Here is a 24425-nt window from a genome sequence, read left to right on the forward strand (position 1 = left end):
CAGAATTAAAATAAAGACTACTACAAATCAATATATTTATTTCCGCTTATTCCTGGTTTCTACAAAAGGAAATCTAATAACTTAAAATAGAAAATATTTTAACAAATTTTAAAGTGGGTATCTTTTAGTCGCGAGACCTTTAAACATTCTTACCAGTTTTGTAATGATTTTACGGATTCTGCTTTTATTCGGTTTACCTGAATGCTTTAGCTTAATTAAAGCAACATTTGGCAAATAAAATTGGCCCCTTCAAATGAGCTCAAGAGAGCTAATTGAGTTCTGCCAACGAGCCGGAGAATCTGGCTCTCCGGGAAGTTGATAAAGTCAATTTGCGGTAAACCGGCTAAGAAAAGGCAGAAACAAAACACGAGGCATTTATTATGGCCGCAACTGTCAATGAACGATGCAGTTCGATCCGGTCCGATTTGTTCAGTTTGAAGGGAGTTATTTATACCCCACCTTCTTTCCTGTTGTCGTAGGACAGGTTGCAGCTGACATTATAAATATGCATGAGTTCCGTAGCCCCTTGAAATATTCATAGAAGTGTGTGAAGTGACAGGAGCTGCAATCTATGTCATATGCAAAACAAAGTCCTCGAAGTGGGATTCAGTTGAGGTCTCAGTAGAACATTTTACGCAAAATCTTTTTAAGTAAATATTGTCTTGTTTATTTAAAAATCCATTTTATGAAATCAATTAAAATAAAACCATGTTGTTTACTTAATTACAATAATTCGGGAGTTTAGTTTAGTTAAGCAGTTTGCATAATACTTTTAATGTAAATCTGTAAGTTCCTTAACTTATCCCAGACCGTTAAGACTATCCAGGGTGCGTGAACCCACTCTTGCAGGATTTTGTGGCACCGTTCTAGGCGCTTTTCCTCGATTCACAGCCGGAAAATTGACTGGTGGATTTTCGGCCAGCAAAAACGGCAGCAAAAAGATCAGGCAGAGCACAACCAAAAGTCGTTTCATCTTGAGGCAGATCAGAAAGACAAGTAACTGACAATCGAAAGTCGAATCGGTCTTTTATACGAGTGATTAAGCCCGCAAATACACTCGAACAAAGCGAAGCTGCGGGGCCAGTTCGAGTTCTAAATTTAAGTGGAAATTGTATTCAACGTGGATTTCCGGCTGGCAATTAAGAAAATTGGCCAACACAACGCCGGCTGGCAACGAGTACATAATGGACTGTAAATATTTGACACCTGCCACCCAATTAACCCCAACCCCTGGATGTGGCCTTAATCCAAACGCAAAACAATGCCAACAATTTACTCCGCTTAATCTTCCACCCTCCAAGTGGAAGTTCTTCTACCAATTACTTTTTGCACGATTTGATTTTACATTTAACGATTTTTCGCACTTAATTAGAAGCCAGTGTCGATGTCAGTGGCAGACGGAGGCAGCCAGCCAAAGGGGTTGCCATGATTTGATTAAATGTGAAGATGAATTTTAATTAAAATCCACCTCCGGCCCATACTCTTTCACCCTTTCCCCATTCACACTTTCTCCATTCACCCTTTGTGGCCAAGTTTTTGACACTCAACGCTGTTCAACACCCCACGAAAGTCGCCCCTTCCCGATAGAGCAATAAAAGCCGCAAGTTCATGCCAGACTTAGTCATCGTAATTTATGCAAAATGAAAATTAAAGATCCGCTGCGTAAAACTTTTTAATGCAAATGACAGACTAATGAATTCCCAAAACTACTTACAAGCAATCTACTCGAAATTCTACCAAACTCAACCATCAATTTCAATTAATGCGCTTTAAGCATGGGATTGTCATCAATCCCTGTAGAATATAGCAAATAATTTGGGATAATTTCCCTTTAAATGGGCTGCGTTACACACAATGCTGCTTTGTCCAGGAAAATAAAGCCAGCTGGAAGACTTCAGCTAAAGTTTTTTCAAAACCCAAAAAAGTAAACATAAAGGAAAACAAATACAGCCCGGCAATCACACACTCACTCGCACAAAGAATTTTTACGGGCAGTCACATTCAGTCCACAAAAAATACAATACGGGCACCAACAGGCCGAGTACTTAATGCACTTCATCAGATAATGATGAGTTAATAGTTAATATATTTTTAAACTACCAATGTTTTACACGTAAGTTAACTATTTATTTTAAAAGAATTTTTAAGTCAACTATTGAACATCAAATGAATTTTTTCTCCCAAAGACTAAGATTACAATGAGTTTAAACCAAGTTTAATTTATTTGCTTGCTCACAACCAATTAATTGAGCGTTGAGTAACTTTTAAAACACTTTCTCTTAGATTCTAATTGCAACTAATTCATTTTTAAACTACACTCAAATAGTATTAGTCACAGATACCTTACCATCCCGAGGGAATATGCCAACTTTTCCAAATCGTGGCTAAAGAGGCGGAGGTTTTGGCCGCGTAAGGATGGCGAGGTCCTGTCGCTTCCAATGGGCCATTCAAAATTACGAGCCAACAGTTTCCGCAGTGTTTTTTGTCATTTCCATGCGCTCATTGTCAGTTTTAAGTAAGCAACTTCCTTGTTTTTTGTTTTTGCAGCCGCCGAAAGTTTTGTGACCAAAACTCTGCCTACAAATGCAGACAAATATGGAAAAACTCATGAAATGCAATAAATTTTCAAATATATTTTGTGTGCGCGGCAGCCGAGTTTTAGTTCGTCTGTTTTTGATTTTTTCTCTATTTTTGCGTGCAGGTTGTTTGCTAGTTTCTCTATTTTTTTTTTGCAGACTGTATATAGATTTTCATTGTTTTAAGCTGAAAACTTTTTTCTTGGCGCAGTGCACAGAACAAACTGATAAAGCCACGTTTTGCAAACAAATTCAAATACCAAAAAAATATAGAGATAGAGCCCGTGACTGGCGCACTCCAAGAATTGACGGAGTCTAAGGCCAAAAGAACCATATAAATCAAATGTTGATTGCGTAAAGTCAGAAGACCAAATTTACGAGTTGCTCCAAAGCCAAAAATAACAGACATGCGGGGACGATGACAAATATGAATTTGATTTAAGACTGGCTGCAATTAGCTAAGTTGCTCCTTTAATGATAACTTTTTAAGTAAACATATTCCAATTTTAGCAACTACTATTTCCGTAAAACTGGAAAAACCCACTTAACAAAAATAATTAAAAAACATAAAAAGATACGATAAAAATTACCGAAAAATTCTTAAAGCTTCGACTTACCTAAAATCTATTAATACTTTTTTGAAATCTTATACTCGATATCTTATACTTAAAAATCGTTTAATTGAGAGGAATAAAGTTTAAATTAAATGAATGAATGAACAGTCATAAGACTTTAACTTTTTTTGAGTTCTTTGCTTCGTTTTATTTCTAAGTAATTTAGTTTCTAATAAAATTTTAACTACTGTTCACTACAAAACAAATGCATATTTTCCACTCATTCATAGGGCTTGCAAACCATTAACGTCACAAGACAATGGAAAAAAAGCAAGTTCCTAACTTGGCCGAGTAAAAAAAACTTTTACTACGAACCTGCCTGTCACCCTCTTGTCAAAGGCTGTAAATTTGAAGAGATTTTCTCTATAATTGCCGCATCGCCTGGCGGAGACACAACAACAAAAACAAATCAAATCAAATCAAACCAAACATCGCCCCTCATCTGTCCACTGATAGTGGCGATAGCTACTCCGTTCCGATCGAGTTCTCCTCCGATAAGAGGACGAGGTGAGCGATCGGTGAGTAGACGGCTGTGGTATATAAGCCAGAACCCAACGGTTTGGGCCTCATTAGACGCTTTGGGCCCAAACGGAACGGAGCTGAGTGTAAAAATGCTGAAACTATTCGCTGTGGTGCTGCTGCTCAGCGGCGTGGCCTTGGCTACCGACAACTACGACGGGTGAGTGATCGCAGCCCGGAGGAGGTTGGGTTTGCCACGCCCAATTAGCAGTGCTTTGGGTAGTTTGCACACCCCCGCTATTTTCCGGTGAATCAAATAGTTTAAGAAAATACGTTATCGACTTCTATTTAGGGAGCTAAGAAGCTAAAAGTTTTTTATAATTATCTGGAAGCATTTCATTGACTCAGTTAGTAAATGGTATAATCCATATATTATCAAAATATGTACCACAAAATTTCTATCAAATATTGAAGTTTGTTAAAAAAAAATTTAAGCTGTTCGCCTAAAAATAACTAAAAAAAAAGAAAGCAATTAACTGAAAAAGTGAACCATTCAATTTCAAAAGATAATGAAAGATCAAAAGAAATAAATAAAAGATGATCAAAAGATCGACATTTTATTGAAAAAAGTAATATGTATCTGCATTATAAATTTTGAAACTAAGTTCAAATTAATAATCAGCTTAGTGAATCAGTTGTATACACAAACTAATATTAATTTTTTATAATTTGTATTTAAATATATTTAGCTACAAGATCTACGACGTTAAGGCGAGCAATGCCTTCGAGAAGCAGATCCTGCTGCGCCTGTCGGCCAACGAGGACTACGACTTCTTCGACCTGCCGCGCTCCCTGGAGGCGCCGAGTCGCGTGATGGTGAAGCCCGCGGACCAGGAGGGATTCGAGCACCTGCTGGAGAAGTACAGCCTGGACTTCTCGGTGGTCAGCGAGGACTTGGGAGTGTCGCTGCGTCAGGAGCGCGAGGAGAACCAGAACCAGCGGCTGATGAACCTGCGATCCGCCGGACGGAGCATCAGCTTCACCGCCTTCCATCGCCACGCGGAGATCAATGCCTACTTGGATGAACTGGCTGCCGCTTATCCCAGCCGGGTGACCGTCGAGGTGGCCGGCAAGTCGTACGAGAACCGGGACATCAAGACCATCACGATCACCAATGGCGATGGCAAGACCGGCAAGAACGTGATCTTCCTGGACGCCGGAATCCACGCCCGCGAGTGGATCGCCCACGCTGGAGCCCTGTACGTGATCCACCAGCTGGTGGAGAACTTCGCCGCCAACTCCGATCTGCTGAAGAACTTCGACTGGATCATCCTGCCGGTGGTGAATCCCGACGGCTACGAGTACACCCACACCTCCACCCGCATGTGGCGCAAGACGAGGAAGCCCATCAGCAGCGCCTGCTATGGAACCGATGCCAACCGCAACTTCGACTTCCACTGGGGCGAGGTGGGCGCCTCCAGCTACTCCTGCTCCGACACCTTCAAGGGCGAGACCGCCTTCTCCGAGCCGGAGACCCAGATCCTCCGCGACCTCCTGCTCGGCCTGAGCGGCCGCGGCAAGTTCTACCTGACCCTCCACTCCTACGGCAACTACCTGCTCTATCCTTGGGGATGGACCTCGTGAGTACTCCCGTTTTACGATTGAAAAGGCACATTAAGTTCCTATATTAATAAATTCTTAAGTCAATGAATCAACTGGATGTGCAGGATCTTGTGATCTACTTGATTTAATGCTTTCTAAATTCTAACCAACAGAAAACGAAATATTTTCTGGCTTAACAATTTATTAATATCGCACTCAAGCCTTTCTACATTCCAAATTTATATTTTACTCTTATTTATTCATTTTACATTTTTTATTATTTTTTTTTTTTTTAATAATTTCTAACGACTTTTTAAAGACACCTCATTTATTGTGAATACTAAAGTGATCCCCTGTCTTGTATACAATGATTGCTTTACTTATCCAATTTAATATTTCCGCAGGGCTCTTCCCAGCAACTGGCGCGACAACGACGAGGTGGCCCAGGCTGGAGCGGAAGCCATCAGGAGTGCCACTGGAACCAAGTACACCGTGGGCAGCTCCACCAACGTTCTGTACGCGGCGGCAGGTGGCAGCGATGACTACGCCTTCGGAGTGGCCAACTTCCCGGTGTCGATCACCATGGAGCTGCCCGCCGGCGGCACTGGCTTCAACCCGAGCACCTCCCAGATCCAGTCCTTCGTGGCCGAGACCTGGCTGGGCATCCAAGCCATGGCCAAGAAGGTGGCGGAGAAGTTCTAAATGAGTGCGAGTGCAATAAAAGCCAACGATGATATTTACCAATCTCGCTGTCTTCTTACTAATTTGGAATTCCACTCCCGTTGCGGGAACTTTCACGCTTCGCCAGATAGGCGGGTGTCCCATCGGGTTTCCATATCATCACTCGAGCAGTGGCATTGACACACTGGGCTAATTGGGCGGGCCACTCGACTCGACTCGGGATTTATTATCGCGGTCTGCTAATTAAGTTCATCGAGTGCCGAGGATTTCAAGTGGCGGTCTAGATTATCACGGTTACTTAGAAATAGACAATCACTCTTAGACACTTTTATATTTAAATTGAGAGCTATGTATTCAGCAATATTACTGAAGAAATAGTAAAACATAAATCATAAAACCAAATTGAATTCGTCACAACTAGACAAGAGCCTCTATAACTTTATCATATTATTAGTTTTCCTTTGCAAAATTCTACAAACTCGAAATCGCTAAGAAGACATATCTGAATCATTTGCTAGAGAAATTCTTAACTTTCGGTTCACTTTCAGAGACGAAAAAGTAAAATCTTCGTGTATTAGAGACCTTGCTGATTTATAAATTATAAAGAATCATTTTATGCCTGCAGCTTTCCTGAAGTAAATTGATAAAAACGTGTTTAAGAAACTCTATTGGACAAGAAAGATTAAGGAACTTGGCTATTCTGTTTGCTGTCCCAGCATTGGTACATATAATATATAGACTGGTGAATGTAAATCTATGTAAATGCAGGGCCGGCGGAAGGTGTATACCGGGTGTTGAGCACTCCACACGCCAAATCTTAGCGGGTGTGGAATTCAACACCCCAAAATGCTTGACTTGTAGAAAAAAATTTATTTACATCCATTATTATCAGTTGAATGTATGATTCAAAACTGTTTCTCCGGCCCTGCATATAGAGTATATCGAAGAAAAACGAAGAGAAATCCCGCCTTTACCACGGCCCAATTAAATCAGTTTCTATTTAAATAGATAGATAGTAACTCTCCCAAATACTTCCCAAGTTAAGCATTTTCCAACTTAATGTAAAAACTACTTAAATAATTATGAGATTATCATAAATAAATCTTTTCAGATTGGTACTTACTCAGTTAGCTCCTTGATCTGCACTGCAATCTTTCGTCTTCTTGAAGTAAGATAATCACCGCAACCACTTTATTTGCAACATTAACACTTAACACTTTACCCTGAAATTAAATAAGAAAAAAAAATAATAAATAATTTGTTACAAATAATAATAGTTAGAATTATTTTGTTAGTAAAAAAGATATTTACCTCTTTGGGTTTTTTATTCACTGCATCTTGAAGTTTACAGAACGGAATAGTCATCACTGTAATGAAAAGAAGCATTCCAAAATATTAGTTAAATTATTTTATACAAATCGGTTGTTTAAAAAATACATACCCCAATGAGGTGATGCACTGCATCCTGGAGTGGAGTTCAATAGAAGATCACGCCATTCATAATTGATCCTGCCTGTTGTCCAGTCCATTTATGTGGTGTCAGCATACTATATATTTCCGGTAACCGCATTCTTACAACTATTACTATATATATACTACATATATTTATATTATATGTCGCTACTTGTTTACAATTATTAATTGTGTTTGATTTTCATGTACTTCAAGTTCAATATTTGATAAAATTTACCTTTCAAATTTCTTTCATGTTCTTGAAAACTTTCAGATCTTTATCTGTTTCATTTAGTTTCTTTGTCAAAATATTTATGATTTCTTAAAATATATAACTTAATTATTTATTGTCTAAAGGATGTACTCACTGCGTAATAACTTTGGTGCAGTGCATCCTGATGTCGAACTTCAAGTTACAAGTTGGATGGTGTCACCAATTATTTTCTGCAATCAGCCAAATACACAACCAAAAACCTGAAAAAAAATATAAAAAAATTGAATTAATTAACTGCATTTTTTTTACAAAAGCCACGTCATCACATAATTAAAAAAAACTGCAACTCACCTTTTCAGGTTTGGATGCCCTGCATCCTGGAGTCCACTACATGCAGGAAGGGATCGGGCACCTTTAAGTTCATGCCAAGTCAGGTCATGATGCAGTGCATCCTAGGAGGAGTCAACCCATGGTGCACTGCATCCGGGAGTGGACACCAGTAAGTGGAGTCGACCCAAGATGCACTGCATCCGGGAGTGGATTCCAGTAGGAGGAGTCGACCCATGGTGCACTGCATCCGGGAGTGGACTCCAGTAGGAGGAATCGACCCATGATGCACTGCATCCGGGAGTGGACTCCAGTAGGAGGAGTTGGCCAGATACTCTCTCCCACTCTGGAACCACGTCACTAACACACACGCACACACACACACTTCCAGAGACCGGAAAAAGTTTCTTAGAGAAACTGCCGGTCATCCCGGAGAACTGAGAAATTGGCCAAAATCAAGGGGTATCCCACTACGAATCAGCCAGAACCACTTGGGAATTATAGGTGCGAGAAAACGAAAAAAATAATTAATTATCATTGTCGCTGACGTGGCCATATTAATTTAATTAACATTTAGTTAACATTACATTTACATTATATTAAATTAACATTATTTTAACATTAAATTAACATTACATTAATATTAAATGGATTTTAATTAACATTTTACATTTAAAATAGTTTTTTTTACCTGTTGCATTTTGATTGATTGGTGTTGTTGTTTTATTAAAATTTATACTTACCTATATTATGTCAACAGTGTTTCCCTCATCATGATTTGGAATGATTTTGAAACAAAAGGGGCGGGGGGGGATATTGAAAATTTGTGAGGTCATCACCCCACTCAAAACTGTTTCTCCGGCCCTGTGTAAATGTATACAGTATCGGATATCCGGATATAGTTATTCGACACAGTATACATTTACGGTTTATTAAAATTAGACTAAACTGACAATTTTTACTGATATTCCATCAAAAGAATATGCCACGGGCCCCAGATGGTATATTTACAAGAGGATACTTTTCAATTACTTTTCGGGCCATGGCCGCAATGCCAACCCAAGCTTCCTTGACCAAATGATCGATATCCGAGGCTGGGGGATCGAATCCGCTGCCGCCGAAGGGCAGTTCCATGGTGAAGGAAATGGGGAAGCCAGCGTTGTAGGCATAATCATCACTAGCCCCAGAAGCCGCATATCCAATGGTTTCCGTACAGGATCCTACTAAGTACACAGTGCCCGTGTCCCCTATAATAGCTTGTTGGCCTGCCTCCGCCACCTCTTGCAAATCGTCAACAGTCTCAGGAACTTCTCTGAAAGAGATAGTTAACACTATGTATTCACTTATTCCGATATTCCTCCAGATACTCACGTAGTCCAGCCCCAAGGGTACAAGATAAGCGATCCATAAGAATGGAGAGTGAGGTACATTTTTCCCCGATCAGCGTAGGTATGTATGAGATTCCCCACCACCACTGCTTCCGGTTCCGAGAAGGGCTTCGGTCCGGCGTAGATTTGAGCACAAGGATCCTGCGAAGCGCCCTCCTCGTTCCAGTGGAAGTCAAAGTTTCGATTGGGATCGGTGCCGATGCAATTGGCGCTGCTGGGTTTCCGGGTCTTGCGCCACAGGCGATTGTCCGCCGAAGTCTGGGTGAACTCGTAGCCATCGGGATTGACCACCGGCAGGATCACCCAATCGAAGTCCTGCAGGAGATCGGCATTTTCCTCCAGATTCTCCACCAGCTCGCTGATCAGGTAAACAGCAGCTGCCGGGGAAATCCACTCGCGAGCATGAAAGCCGCCATCAACGAGGAAAACATTCTTATTTCGCCGGGCATCTCCATTGGTTATTGTGATGGTTTTTAGCGACCGACCTTCATAGCTTTTGCCCACGGTCTTTAGGAAGACCCGACTTGGGTATTCCTTGGCCAAGTCCGCGATAAACTGGTTAATTTCATCGTGGGTGTAATACCTTTCGGTTCCCAATCTTCCGTTGTAGGGAATCCGCTCACGCAACATGCGATTCGCTTCGTATTCGCTGCTCAAAGTGAGGGCTACATCCCGACTTATAATATCATAATCCGCATTGTTCTCCTCCATCAGCTTTTCGAAGTTCACCTGCTCCTCGGGATGCACCATCACCTTGGCGGAATTGCCACCTTTGAATCCGGAAAAGACCTCATAGTACGGCACATTCTTGCCCAATTCGGAAAGCGTTTTTGCCAAACCTACTGAACGAAGTCTACTTGTCACCGAATATATTTTGTAGCTACAAAAATTCAATTTTTCAAAATGGTTTAAAATAATTCACTTCACTTTTTATCGTACCCTTCGTATTTGTTGGTTTTGTGTGATCCATTACTGAAGCTCAAGAAGCTGAGAGCCAGCAAAAGCCACGAAACTATCATCTTTGCAAGCAATCTGAGTAATACGAGGAAACTTCCCTCTATCTACATTCTCGGTATGTTATCAACCCATAGATGGTGGTAAAATCAAGAGAAATCGATCGGAGAATATGATTGCCGGCAATAAAAATAACGAGCTTCTATCAGCTTCGTTCCCAATTACGTTTTCTCAAAAATTCTAAAAACTTAAGTGAATTTAAAATGATTTTCATTGTATGACTTTTTTATAACCATTCAGTGCTTACTTATTTTGTGTTTTCATTTTTAAAAATGAGAATTTAATTGTTAAAATTTGATAGCATATATTAAAAATCGGAAGTGTTCTTTGTTAAGCCCAGCGGATTATCTTTATACCGTGAAATCTTTAAAATTATTAATCTGAAGTGAATGGTCTATTATTTATACTGTTTATTAAAAGCTAATTGTAAACGGTTCAGTACATCTCGATCAGCTTTTCTGCCATGGCACGGATTACGATCGACACTGTATACATTTACGTTTTATTAAAATTAGACAAAACTAACAATTTTTACTGATAGGGCCCATCAAAAGATTATGCGACGGGCCCCAGATGGTAGATTTACAAGAGGATACTTTTCTCTTACTTTTCGGGCCATGGCCGCAATGCCAACCCAAGTTTCCTTGACCAAATGATCGATATCCGAGGCTGGGGGATCGAATCCGGTGCCGCCGAAGGGCAGTTCCATCGTGAAGGAAATGGGGAAGCCAGCGTTGAAGGCATAGTCATCACTGGCCCCAGAAGCCGCATATCCAATGGTTTCCGTGGAGGGTCCTATTCTGTACACAGTGCCCGTGTCCTCAAGAATAGCTTGTTGGCCTGCCTCCGCCACTTCGTGCAAGTCATCAACAGTATCAGGAACATCTCTGAAAGAGATAGTTAATACTATGTATTCACTTAGTCCGATATTCCTCCAGATACTCACGTAGTCCAGCCCCAAGGGTACAAGATAAGCGATCCATAAGAATGGAGAGTGAGGTACATTTTTCCCCGATCCGCGTAGCTATGTATGAGATCCGCCATCACCACTGCTTCCGGTTCTGAGAAGGCCTTCGGTCCGGCGTAGTCTAGAGCACAAGGATCCGGCGAGGCGCCCTCCTCGTTCCAGTGGAAGTCAAAGTTTCGATTGGGATCGGTGCCGATGCAATCGGCGCTGCTGGGTTTCCGGGTCTTGCGCCACAGGCGATTGTCCGCCGAAGTCTGGGTGAACTCGTAGCCATCGGGATTGACCACCGGCAGGATGACCCAATCGAAGTCCTGCAGGAGATCGGCATTTTCCTCCAGATTCTCCACCAGCTGGCTGATCAGGTAAACAGCAGTTGCTGGGGAAATCCACTCGCGAGCATGAAAGCCTCCATCAACGAGGAAAACATTCTTATTTCGCCGGGCATCTCCATTGGTTATTGTGATGGTTTTTAGCGACCGACCTTCATAGCTTTTTCCCACGGTCTTTAGGAAGACCCGACTTGGGTATTCCTTGGCCAAGTCCTCGATAAACTGGTTGATTTCATCGTGGGTGTAATACCTTTCGGTTCCCAATCTTCCGTTGTAGGGAAACCGCTCACGCAACATGCGATTCGTTTCGAAATCGCTGCTCAAAGTTAACCCCACATCTCCATCGATAATATCATAGTCCGCATTGTGTTTATCCATCAGCTTTACGAAGTTCACCTGCTCCTTGGGATGCACCATCACCTTGGCGGCATTGCCACCTTTGAATCCGGAAAAGACCTCATAGTACGACTCCTTCTTGGCCAATTCGGTAAGCGTTTTTGCCAAAACTACTGAACGGGCTTTACTTGTCACCGAATATATTTTGTAGCTAGAAAAATTCGATTATTAAAAATGGTTTCAAATAGTTCACTTCACTTATTATCGTACCCTTCGTATTTGTTGGTTTTATGTAACCCATTACTGAAGCTCAAGAAGCTGAGAGCCAGCAGAAGCCACCAAACTGTCATCTTCGCAGGTTTCCAGCAATCTAAGTTATAAGAATTCAAAGCTATTGAGGAAACTTCTCTCAATCGACATTCTCGGAGCGTTATCAACGAATCGAACTATATGGATGGTTGTAAAGTCATGAGAAATCGATCGGAGATTGCCGGCAATAAAAATAACAAGCTTTTATCAGCTTCGTTCCCAATTACGTTTTCTCAAAAATTCCTAAAACCTAAGTGAATTTAATATGATTTTGATTGTATGACTTTTTTATAATCATTCAATGCGAGTGCTTACTAGGAAAGAAAGAATTAAATTGTTAAAAATTGACTTTTTTATCAACACCTATTAAAGAACTGAAATGTTCTTTGTTAAGCCCAGCGGATTATTTTTATACCATCAAATCTTTAAGATTAGTAATTTGAAGTGAATGCTTAAGGGCCTACTTTCAAAACAATTGGCTTCTTTCTTAAAAATAGAAAGACTATTATGCTAGTAATGATAGCAATTTATTAGAAGCTAATTTTAAATAGTTTAGTACATCTCGATCAGCTTTTCTGCCATGGCACGGATTCCGATCCAGGTTTCGGTGACGAACTCATCGATGCGGGTGACCGGGGGATTGAATCCAATGCTGCCCGCTCCTGGCAGCTCCATGGTGATGGAAACATTGAAGCCGGCATAGTAACCGTAGTCATCACTGGCTCCTGCAGCAATGTACAGTACGTTGGTGGAGGATCCATAGGTGTACACCGTTCCAGTGGCGTTCTCGATGGCCTCGGCTCCGGTGCGGGCTACTGCATCCAGATCCTCCCAGTTGTCGGGCAGATCACTAAGGCACAAATTAAATATATGTATCAAAATTGAATGGAAAGAGGATTACTGTAAACTGCATTGTTATCAAAATTTCTAATTAAAAATGTCATGACTTGAAACCAACCATTTGAGATATTGATTGGATAATGGAACTAACAATTGCTTTAAAGAAAGACTTACGAAGTCCATCCCCAGGGATACAGCAGATAGTTTCCGTAGGAGTGGAGGGTCAGGTACATAACTCCCCTGTCGGCGAGCGAGTGCATCAGATCGCGGACCACAATGGTTTCGGGTTCGGAGAAGGCCGTCGGACCGGCATAGGTGTCCGAGCAGGGATTCGAGGAGGCACCCTCCTCGTTCCAGTGGAAGTCAAAGTTCCTGTTCGGATCCGCTCCGTAGCAGGTCTGTCCGGCGTACTGGTATGGCTGCCGGGTTTTGCGCCACATTCGGGCAAGGGTTCCGGTCTGGGTGTGCTCATAGCCGTCGGCATTCACCAAGGGCAGGATGACCCAGTCGTAGTCCTCCAGCAGATGGGCGTTCTCCTCGAACTGCTCCACCAGCTGATCGATGACGTAGAGCACGGCCGCAGGGGAAATCCATTCCCTGGCATGGAAGCCGCCGTCCATGAAGATCAGCTTCTTGCCAGACCTGCCATCGCCATTGGTGATTGTGATTGTCTTCAGGACACGATGCTCATAGGACCAGCCCACAGTCCTGACGTAAACTCGACTCGGGAACCTCTGGGCCAGGTCGTCGATGTAGTTGATGATCTCCTCGTGCGTGTAATAGCGCTCCGTGCTCAGGCGACCCTTTCCCGTGATGGGAGCCAGAAGGCGCTGCATCTGCCGCTGGGCAAACTCCTCGGCGATGGAAGCTCCCAGGTTGGAATTCACCAGAGTGTTGGCGATACTCTCTCCCTGAACCAGCTGCTGGAACTGCTCCAACTGATCTGGACTCACGATCACACGGGAAGGATGTCCCAGCAGGCGACTCTCGCTGATGAAATCGAATCCCTGCTCACTCAGCTGGTGCAGCAATTTAGCCTGATCAGCATTCGAAGGGGTAACCTCATAAATGCGGTAACTGAAAGTTATTTATTATAAAATGTTTTGAATATTATTTAACTATTTATTGCATTTAAAAGGATAACAGGATAAAATAAATTGGATAAATAAAGGGTAATACATTCAAAGAAAACATTTCTTACTAATAAACTTTACAGAGTTTACAATAAAATTTACAAAGCTATTTAAACACTGAATTTTTTGTACAGTCTATTTGTAGAGCAATTATTTTTTTTTTTTTTTTTTTAGTGCAATGTGTAGATTCTGAAAATTATCCCTTTATTTTTTAGTAACCCAATACTTACCCCTCATAATCCTGATCGGCGGCCACCAGAGTGGCGCCCAAAAAAAGCAGCAGGAAACCCAGGGAGAACTTCATCTTGGCACAGACTAAGCAACCGCATGGCTGCGTCCAGCCACTTAAATAGTCGGACAAAGTCACCCGGACACATATCTAATCGCCAATTGGATCAATAAATAATAAAGCACTCCAACACCCGCGGACGAATAACCCGCAAATCAGAGTTGGCGCAACTTGACGCTAATGTCTCTTTATTTACAATCCGATCAGGCCGGATAACGCGTTATCACCTCGACGGCCATGGCCCGCACTCCCACCCAACTTTCCGTGACCAGTCGCTCGATGTGGGAAACCCAGGGATCGAATCCCATGAATCCCGCTGCCGGCAGCTCCATGGTCATGGCCACCGTTGCGTTGATCGCTCCCAAAGCAAAGTCGGTCGTATCCCCCGATGTCGGATATAGAACGTAGTAGGTGCTGCCATAGCTATATATCCCGTTCGTAGAGTGAACGATCGCCTTAGCGCCGGCATCCGCCACATTCATCATGTCCTGGTAGTGTTCCGGAAATTCTCTGAAATAAATTGGTTACAATTGAATGGAATAAATGGTTACAGATCCATTTTTAAAATTACTTTGAGGTATACCAATCCAAAATCGGACTTCAATAAGAAAAGTTATGGGATTTGAGGTATTGGTTTTAGGCCATTTTTCGGAAAAGCCATTTGTCGGATTTTTGATAGGGGTCACATCATAAAAATTATGCAGTCTCTTAGCGGACAAGCATTTAGGGGTATACCAATCCAAAATCGGACATCAAGAAGAAAAGTTATGGGCTTTCAAGTGCTGGTTTCCCAGTCAACTGATTGTTCTTTGTCTAGATAAAGTCACACGTGGCCCATGACAGTTGTCTTTCATAAATTAATTGCTTATCAATTATACCACTTCTTTTTGTATTGCAAAAGAAAAAATTTGTAAAACTAGAAAAAAAAAGAATATATAAACCTACTTGGTGTATCCCCAAGGCAGAAGTAAATAGTTTCCATAGGAGTGAAGAGACAGATAAAAGTTAAGTCTTCCTTTGTAGTGGAGCAGCACATCTCGCAGAACCTGAGACTCGGGCTGATCGAAGGGTCGTTCTCCTCGATATATATCCTCACACGGATCAGACGAAGATCCCTCATCGTGGCCCCATTCGTGGGCAAAATTCCGGTTGATATCTGTGCCCACACAATCTGGATTACTGGTAGGACGTCGAGTCTTTCGCCAGTAACGCGAATCAGTATGAGTGTACTCATATCCATCGGCATTCACCACTGGCATAATCACCCAGTCGTAATCCTCCAGAAGCTCCTTGTTTTCCGAGTAGTTATCCAAGAGCTGCTGGATTATATAGAGGGCCATGGATGGCGATATCCATTCCCTGGCATGAACAGTTCCATCGATTAAAATCACTGGCTTGTCCCGCTTTCCATCTCCGTTGGAAATGGTCAAGACTTTAAGGGGCCTTCGCTCGTAACTCCAGCCAAAATGCTTCACCTGAACCCGTTTGGGAAACCTTTCAGGTAAACTATCCAGGTATTCATTGATTTCCGAGTGGGTATAAAAAGCAGCCAGGACATCGATGTGGGGAAGTTGAATCAGCTTTTTTCTCTTAAGATTCTCCGCTCTTTGGGCCTTTACATAAGGTGCCAAATCGTCGATCAGCAATCGATATTCCAAATTATATATTTTTAAAGTTGTTATCAAATTATCAGATTCTTCAGGTGGTATCATCACCCTTAAAGAACTTTCATTTGCTTTAGGAGTGAGAAAATCCCAGAGTGGCTTTTCCCTTGATAACTTTTGGATAAGAACTTCTTGTTCAATTCCTTGAAGATTCAATTCGTACACCTTGTAGTCTTTGTAATCCTGCCAAGCAAACAGGACCTTCGTCTGCAGCAGCAGTAAAGTCACCAAGCCCAAGAATAAAGAAGTCATTATTGTTCGAAAGTCCGATATTGACTGGACTAAAACAGGTGTCCGGGCTAATCGCATCACCTTTTTTATCACTTTATTGGAGACGCTGCCGACTGCTTACGATATCAGAAAGCCACATCGATTATATGCTTCCGTTTATGACATAGAATAACAAGTAGTTCCCCTTCTGTTTCCCAGGGATTGCGAAAAAGTTTTAAAGAAACTAGTTCCTAGTTATATTTCAACATATTAGTAATGAATAATTTAGTAAATTATTAAATATGAGAATTAAGAATCAAAACGCAAACTCTTGTTATTTTAAGCAAACACTTATAAATGAACATTTTTTTTTAAGTATGGAAACATAGCCTTTATCGACAAAAAAATACAACCTATGGAAATTCAGGTTCTGTTTTTCATTAGACGTTGGAAAGAAATAGAATGAATACTTTATCAAAAAATTAAAATCGAATTTTTTGAGTCAAATAAATGGGTTCTGTTTTCCATTAGGTGTTTTTTCTTTAAGCATCAAAACAAAGATACAGCAGCTTGTTCAATATACGTTTCTTTAATGCCTAACAACGAGAGAACTAATTATTTTAATTTTAACAAACAAATAAATTCAATTACTTAAACAGTTTGGGGAATAAAAGCCCGCTTAGTAGAGGCTCACGTGGCGGATGAACTCGATGAAGCCGGCGAATGTCTCCTTGCAGACGTGGATGATGTCGTGGGCGGGCACGTGGAACTCGTCACCGGGCAGCTCTATCGTGTAGGACAGGGGGATACCCAGGTTGCCATAGGCGAAGTCATCCAAACTGCCGGAGGCCTCGTACAAAATGGAGGCAGAGGTTCCGGTTGTGTAGCGGGTACCGCGGTACCGCCCGATTTGGTTGGCGGCCCTCAGAGCCACCGAACGCAACGTTCCCACGGTCGGTGGTACAGTGTTCCTGCACAGAGAGAAAATATTTATTATCTTATAAACAAAAACTAATTTTATAACATTTTTGAAGCTACAAAATGCAAATTTATTGATTTGTTGTTCCATGAACGATGAATGTTATCTTCTTTTATCCGTATAAAACAATTACTCAAAGAATCTATTTACGAAAAACTATAATTAGTTGAGAAAGTGATAAGCTAGCTATCTACGTTTTCGAAAGGAATTTAAACATATTAATGTATTTGTACACGATTTAAAAAATCTCTCATTTGAACAGTGCAATCAAAAAAGAATTAAATGACTGCAATGGCAGAAATATTCCGGCTTAATTGCTTTTAGCAAATAATTGAAAAGTAAATTGAATTTCTTTCCGGGCCACCCGCTGGCTGGGCCTTCAGCCACAGCCGAGGATTTTCGGACGCGGAGCAGGAAAAACAGGGAGATTGGCCACCAGAGCCACCATCATACTCACTTCGCATAGCCGTAGGGATAAAAAATGAATTTGCCAAATGAGTGAACATCCAGGCTGAGTTTCACACGGTGCCGATTGAATTCCAGATATCGCACCACGGCCGAGGTCTCCGGTTCCGAATTGGGCGAAGTGCCCGAGTACACCTCCGAGCAGAGCTGTCGATTGGGATGGAAGGGATTCAAGGGTTCAGTCACGAAGGTCAAAGTCGGGGTCAACAAGTGGCTTACGTTCTGGCTGGCGCCCTGGTAGTTCCAATGGTTTCCAAAGTTCCGGTTGATGTCCACACCCGAGCAGGAGTGACCTCCATAGCGATGGCGGTTCTTGCGCCAGAAACGATCCTGAAATTGATTCAAATATATATAATACCATTTATAAAAAAAATATAAATATACTTGAACATAAGCTGCCAAGAATTCTAAAAATATTTTATGTTCACATAAATCCCCTTGATGCGTAAACACTTTTAAAATGTCACTTGCCTTTGAAATAATTTATGTGCTTTTCCCCTCTCTTCTATAAATATTAATAATGTAGACAAGTGTTCCTTAAGATAAATTACCAAGCCTATTAAGATTTTCAAAGATCATTGTATTATTTAATACTTTTTAAAAGCTTGTGCTTTGCGTTTATGATGTAAAATAAATTAATTGTTTAGTCAGTCACATGTTACTGTAATAAGCTTAGGTGATCTTGTGATTAGTTTTTTGTCAGTTAGTTATAACTATAAATGTTAAAAAAAACCTTATTAGCATTTGTATATATTTTAAAATAATATCTTTAATCTGTTACCGTCGTGTGGGTGTATTCATAGCCATCGGGATTGACGAGTGGCACCAGGAAAATCTCCACATCCTGCAGAACTCTTGTGAAGGCGCGCAAGTTGCTCAGCAGTTCGTAGGCCAAGTAGAGGACCGTCTGCGTGGTGATCCACTCCCTTCCGTGGGTGGCTGCCTGGATATAGGCCACTCGACGTGGACGGACCCTGCTGTTCAGGGAAATCGAGAGAGCAGCTATGTGCCGACCCTCGTTGGAGTGACCCAGGGACTCGTATCGGCAGTACTGGGGATATCTGGCGGCCAGTCCGCTCATGAAGCTGAGGACCTCGTGATAGCGAGGATAGTGAGAGAAGAACCCACGAGCCTGGCGACGAGTCCTGCGACGAGGGCGCTCTGCCTCCTCGCAATCCCCCTGCTGGCACTCCTCGTACTCCCCATCGAAGTCATCCTCGGCATAGGAACTATTTGCCTTTAGGGCTGCCATCAGCTCCATGAGTGGCTGCATCTCGTAGCTGACTCCCAAACTGGAGAGACGAGCCTCGAACTGGTTCTTCCGCTTGGGGCTCACTGTGAGAACAGAGGAGTTCCTCGTCAGGAGCCAGAAGTCCAACTCAGAGTCATTCGTCTGCAGGTCCACCATGTATTTGAAGGCGCTTTCATCACCATGTTGCACTGTATATTTGGTGTAGCTAAAATCGTATAGAAATATTTTAGTAATATTACTATTTAAAGTGGTAAGTGGTAAAAAGAAATAAATTTTTAGTATGCACTGAAACAAATTTTTAAAAGAGTATTTTTGAGCTGTTACTATCATTAAATCAAGTATACGACTAGCTTAGCTGAATTGTTCAAGAAACATTAAAGCAGGTGAAACTTTTTTTAAATAATATAACAAGATATAGGTGTCTGATAATCCCATCTAAAATCAATAGTTCCTAGCAAGTATGTCAAGGTTGGGGAATCTATTGTTTTCAAAGATATGTGTTAATTAATTCATTGTTGCGATCCGTGGTGTTTGGACAAATAAATATTAGCATCCAGTTGACAGGCGTTTAATTAATCTAATGGCAAAACATTTTGGCACTTTATGCCGTTTTTTTTAGCAAACCCAATTTTCGGATAAGAGTGTGATTTGCTTATTAGCGGCCACTAATTATCTGATACCTTGCCAGATAATAATAATCTAGCTGCGGGAAATCCCGATGATTGCTCCACATGTCTCAAACTAATTGGACAACAAATTAATTAATGGCTCGCCCTCGCCTGGCGTCAAAATGAGTTGTTGATTCATAAATTTATGCAAAGCGACTGCTGGCCGCAGTTTGTTGGCTCTTTGCCACCTCGCTCGAATCGGTGGCCAATTTATCATCTCTTGAAATTCCACAACGGAAAACACACACAAAATACAAGACACTCGTATAATGTGAAGCAACAAGTCTTGAAACCCTGCATATTTATCTCGTCTGCATTATGGGATTGTGTGGGTGGCAGGGGGCATACGATATGCTATTATATGGCAGACAAAAGCTAATCACGTGAGACAGCCAACGGCATTCGATGATAATTTTATTATGCACCCAGCTGTTGGCCAAAATAAAGTAGCCAGCGGGATTCATTTTTCATCTTTTACTTGCATATATTTCTCTTTTTAAATTTTCCCATTGCATTATTAACCAAATCAGAGCCTATTGTCCATTTGAAATTCGACCTTGTGAAAATGTTTATCTCTCTCTGCGTGCTAAGCTTTATATTTTTGAACTTGAAAATGTTTAGGTGATGAAACTGCCGGCTGCTGTTCAGATCGGAAGTTGGCTTCCAATTCAGACACGGAATTCCAGACAGTGGGCCTGAAGTTCTGCCCCTTCGGCCGCAAAGCCCTCATCCATCACTCATACGCCACATGGGCCGCTGACAGGCGAGGGGGAGTGGCATGTTTGGCAAACATTTCGCACTGCGATCGCTTGGCAATTACAAATTGTGCAAATTATCAACGGAATGGTTGAATGTACAACTGTTGGCCATTGACCAAACGACAAAACGTTTAGCGACGCTTATTATGACGACTTCTAATCACGGCCAATGACCATGGACTCGACAAACAGAATAGAGGAAATATTTAAGTAAAATACTACTGTTCATTAAGACTTCAAATAAAATGCACTTGCTAGTTAATTATTTTATCGCATGAAGTGGCAAAGGTTTGTGTTTTTCATGGAATAATTAACTCAAATAAAAACTGAACAACATAAAAAAACTTTATCTGAAACGTACATACCTCTTTATTTGGTAGGTACTAAATAATAAGTTATCAGGAATATATTTTTAAAATAATAAAAAAAAATTAAAAAACTTTGGGTTACATTTTTTAAACTCTAAAAAATATTTCTCTTTAAACCAGATTTACGTTTACTCAAGTTATCCAGGCAAATTACTTCCTATTTTGATTTATATATACATATAAATTTTAATAACCTACAAAGATCAACACAATGATTCAACTGTTCCAGAACTCTGTCGATTGGTTCCGCCAATTCTATAGCTACTTTTGGTTGGCCTCTATTTTGGCCATTCCGTATCTGTCCTACCGATCCAAACAGAGCGACTTCAACATGCTGGATGGCTTTATAATGTACGCAGCCGTGTTTATTGGAGCCTATGGAATCATCCAGGACGACAGGCTCGGTCGTCCTCGGTAACTAACTACTGCATTGTCCCTGATCGCGACAAAGATGCGAAAACCCGTTTATCAGCTAGAAACACTCAACCACTGACCGAAAAAAATTCAATTAATGACTTGCCCTAAAGAGCCGCTTGATTGATGTGTATTACGTATGGTTATTTTTTTTCTTTTGGCTACTTTTCGGTAACGCTGTGAATTATAATTAATGCGAGTAGCCGCTGATGATTACCCTTCGTAGCCGGCCAAGTTGTTGCCGAGGCCAAAACCCGCCAATCCGACGAGGCAGAAAGTCAAGCTCCACACGATTCCCTGCCACATTTTTGCCATATATGTACTCGTATACTATATTCACTTCCACTGAGATGCTTCCACGATCTCTGGCTAATTATGTATTAAAATATGCAGTTGCATGGACAAGCACACGTTTTTAATGTATTTATTTTTTTCTTTGCACTTTTGTTTGGCTGTTTGTCTTATTGTTTGCACGCTGCACTTGTGGCTATTAGGCAAGAGTCTTCGAGAGCTTTTAGTTGAAGCGATTAGCTGGCTGGTTTGGGTTTTGGGTTTGGGGTTTCGGTTTTCGGGGAAATATTATAATTCACAGCTCAGCGGACGCGATCCGTGCGTTCCATCTCCGGTCCGGCGGAAGACTGACGGGCGGTTTGTAAAGCGACCGAGAAAGAAGACGAGATGCTGGCCAAAAAGGCAGAGACCAAAAAATAGTCTCGGATCCGAGTTGATTGTTTAGAAAAGTGAGTGTCAAGGTCGGGCTCAGCGACCAGTTTATATAAGTTCCGAAGCGATAAAGCGGCGATCGCGTCACGAGACGAGATTTTGGGCACGCGTCGGCTCTATATAAATAATTCGGTGGTCGGATAAGAACTTCTTGTTATTTTTGCATAATTTATTCACCGGTTCGACTCCCTTTAATTTGAACTTTTTCTTTTCTTTAAGTGATTTGGTTCTGTATCGTTAAAATAACCGAAAACTTGTTCTCTATAATTTGATCACTTTTCTGTCGCACTAACAATTTGTTCTCGCTGGATTATGTTTTTTTTTCTTTTGCTGGTTTTGCATCCGCATATGGCGGTTAGTGAATCGATTCTGAAGCCGTTGCTTGTTTATTTTCTGGTTTTTATAGAGGAACCCGTATGCTTGAGGCTTCCTAATGTCATGATGATGAGTGTTCTGTGGCGGTTCGATTTGAAAGTTCAAGATGTGCTCGTGTCTGTACCCCCAAATGGGCCACACAGGTTGGAGCACTGAACTTTCGATTTTGGCCAAAAACGGACAAGGTCACGGGCCCAAAACAGCCGGAAGCGATGGCTTCGGGCTCGGATCGGTTCATTACAGTTACCATCTACCCATCCACCGTCTAAATACGCATTTATCGAGTTCATTAATTCGTCAAGAGATCATCATTGTGATGATCGCCGCCAGAAGCCAGGTCACTCAACGTCCAACTCAGCGTCTGATATTTTTATTTGATCGCTTGACTTTGCTTTCGGCTCAGTTCGATCGTTTGGCTGTTTCGGTCAGCTTTTGTGTGTAATTATAACACTTGGCTTCAACTTCGCTTCGGGCACTTCCGCCTGCAGTTCTTCGATAGGGAGTTCGGCAGATGAACAAATAACCCGCCATTCGCATATTTCCGGTCGTGTCGGTCCGACGCAGAACTAGTTTATCTGAAATAATTTACATTTAAAATTCGTGCGACCACTGGTGGCTTAATGACTTCGCCTGGCTTAATGCCCGTCCTCTAGTCGAGTTCTAAATCATTTTAGTATATTTATTAACCAGGCCCAGAAGCCGCCATCAGCAGCAGCAGCAGCCCAAAGGGCATTCAACTTCTCCGGCCAATTAATTCTCTATCTCTGCTCTGCGATCACATTAACTCAAAGGCTTAAATGTATTCGTATAAGGAGAGATCTATTTGTTTTTCGGTATTGTTCGGCTCAAGGCATGCTTTTTGTTATGGCGGCATTATTTGCATCTGAAAACTCTGGTGACAATAGATGCGATTGGCCTTAACCATGAACATGAAATCTTCAATCTCTTGTATGGGAACGGAACCGCCGACTGCACAGAAATAAATTATTATTTTCGATTTTAATCGAACTTAGTCGATGTTAAGGGTACATTTATAATATTAATCCACACATGTTTTTACTTTTTTCTTCTATAATAATTTATTTTACTTTATTAATATATGTTTTTTTTTTTTGCCGTGCACATATTTTCTTAATAGAGTGATTATTGGCTTGTGGAGTTGGGGATCTTGTTGCGCTCGTTCAGTAATCAAAATAATCAGAATATTGCCTTACAAACTATGCCAAATTGCACAAAGTTAAATTGCCCTGCCACATGACAAAACTCCAGATTGTTGGGGCAGGTCCAAGCAAAAGTTTTCCAGCGAATACGAATTTGTTTGGGCATAATTGTTTGGAATTTCGTTAATTTGTAAACAGTTTTATGCTACATTACATTTCGTCATCGCAACCCAAATGAAAGACAGGAGGCAGCCATCAGGCAGGAAAAAAGAAGGCAAGAATTCAACAAAGTTTGGCCCTTTATATTTGCCAACATGCTAATGACATAATGCATACTTGAAAAGGGTTTCCCCTCTTAACTTTTAACTCCTGAAGAGTAAAAGGACGACCAACCGACTGACTTACTGACTGGGAAAGCCTTCACTTGCTCCCTTCATCCATTTGGTATGGGACTTTGCGTGTTCATGCCATGTAACACTAAAAAATGCAGAAAAATGTTTTCAAGAAGGTTTTTTAATTTTACGACTAGGGAATACCCTTAAAATATGGAAGCAGTTAATCCATATCACAAATAAAGGAGAACTCTTAAGGTTAATTAAAACAACAATATATAAAGTACGTATTATATTTTTAAAATACAAATTAAATTTTCTCTAAGAACCAACGTAAAGTTTGTTATCTAAAGGGTATTCAACCGCAGAAGGAGTAACTTTATTATGTAGACATAGCCAGACGTAAATATATGGCAGTCACTGTGTCAGGAAGTTGACTAAAAGACCGTTAAATGAAAATCAACACGAACATGGTTCCTGTATAAATCAACTGGTTGCGTTGCTCCCGCTATATGCCATACATATTT

The 24425-nt window shown here is 41.3% G+C and overlaps 7 protein-coding genes across 7 annotated transcripts; 1 reads left to right on the forward strand and 6 right to left on the reverse strand.

The window, feature by feature from the left end:
* Positions 1 to 677: 677 nt before the first annotated feature.
* On the reverse strand, positions 678 to 973 carry LOC122320660. Its single transcript, XM_043208812.1, has one exon. It carries the CDS (start codon positions 971 to 973, stop codon positions 800 to 802), a length of 174 nt encoding a protein of 57 aa, XP_043064747.1. The 3' UTR covers positions 678 to 799.
* A 2636-nt stretch (positions 974 to 3609) lies between these two features.
* LOC108088256 (carboxypeptidase B) lies at positions 3610 to 5995 on the forward strand. Its single transcript, XM_017185974.2, has 3 exons — positions 3610 to 3869; positions 4399 to 5289; positions 5656 to 5995. The coding sequence occupies exons 1-3, from the start codon at positions 3802 to 3804 to the stop codon at positions 5951 to 5953; spliced, it is 1257 nt and encodes a 418-aa protein (XP_017041463.1). The 5' UTR covers positions 3610 to 3801; the 3' UTR covers positions 5954 to 5995.
* A 2788-nt stretch (positions 5996 to 8783) lies between these two features.
* LOC108088255 (carboxypeptidase B-like) lies at positions 8784 to 10577 on the reverse strand. Its single transcript, XM_017185972.2, has 3 exons — positions 10253 to 10577; positions 9297 to 10193; positions 8784 to 9237 (listed from the first exon to the last, which is right to left on the reverse strand). Exons 1-3 carry the CDS (start codon positions 10330 to 10332, stop codon positions 8898 to 8900), a joined length of 1317 nt encoding a protein of 438 aa, XP_017041461.1. The 5' UTR covers positions 10333 to 10577; the 3' UTR covers positions 8784 to 8897.
* A 223-nt stretch (positions 10578 to 10800) lies between these two features.
* Positions 10801 to 12566, reverse strand: LOC108088254 (carboxypeptidase B). The gene is made up of 3 exons (XM_017185971.2): positions 12230 to 12566; positions 11274 to 12170; positions 10801 to 11214 (listed from the first exon to the last, which is right to left on the reverse strand). Exons 1-3 carry the CDS (start codon positions 12307 to 12309, stop codon positions 10875 to 10877), a joined length of 1317 nt encoding a protein of 438 aa, XP_017041460.1. The 5' UTR covers positions 12310 to 12566; the 3' UTR covers positions 10801 to 10874.
* Positions 12567 to 12773: 207 nt separating this feature from the next.
* On the reverse strand, positions 12774 to 14573 carry LOC108088248 (carboxypeptidase B). Its single transcript, XM_017185965.1, has 3 exons — positions 14472 to 14573; positions 13283 to 14185; positions 12774 to 13118 (listed from the first exon to the last, which is right to left on the reverse strand). The coding sequence occupies exons 1-3, from the start codon at positions 14543 to 14545 to the stop codon at positions 12821 to 12823; spliced, it is 1275 nt and encodes a 424-aa protein (XP_017041454.1). The 5' UTR covers positions 14546 to 14573; the 3' UTR covers positions 12774 to 12820.
* A 112-nt stretch (positions 14574 to 14685) lies between these two features.
* On the reverse strand, positions 14686 to 16474 carry LOC108088246 (carboxypeptidase B). Its single transcript, XM_017185963.1, has 2 exons — positions 15476 to 16474; positions 14686 to 15040 (listed from the first exon to the last, which is right to left on the reverse strand). Exons 1-2 carry the CDS (start codon positions 16444 to 16446, stop codon positions 14734 to 14736), a joined length of 1278 nt encoding a protein of 425 aa, XP_017041452.1. The 5' UTR covers positions 16447 to 16474; the 3' UTR covers positions 14686 to 14733.
* Positions 16475 to 16974: 500 nt separating this feature from the next.
* On the reverse strand, positions 16975 to 22620 carry LOC108088247 (carboxypeptidase B). Its single transcript, XM_017185964.1, has 5 exons — positions 21526 to 22620; positions 18630 to 19305; positions 18068 to 18178; positions 17841 to 17995; positions 16975 to 17375 (listed from the first exon to the last, which is right to left on the reverse strand). The coding sequence occupies exons 1-5, from the start codon at positions 21621 to 21623 to the stop codon at positions 17084 to 17086; spliced, it is 1332 nt and encodes a 443-aa protein (XP_017041453.1). The 5' UTR covers positions 21624 to 22620; the 3' UTR covers positions 16975 to 17083.
* Between the last annotated feature and the right edge of the window lie 1805 nt (positions 22621 to 24425).

This window comes from Drosophila ficusphila, unplaced genomic scaffold (assembly GCF_018152265.1).
Source record: "Drosophila ficusphila isolate 14025-0441.05 unplaced genomic scaffold, ASM1815226v1 contig_106, whole genome shotgun sequence".
NCBI classification, from domain to species: domain Eukaryota; kingdom Metazoa; phylum Arthropoda; class Insecta; order Diptera; family Drosophilidae; genus Drosophila; species Drosophila ficusphila.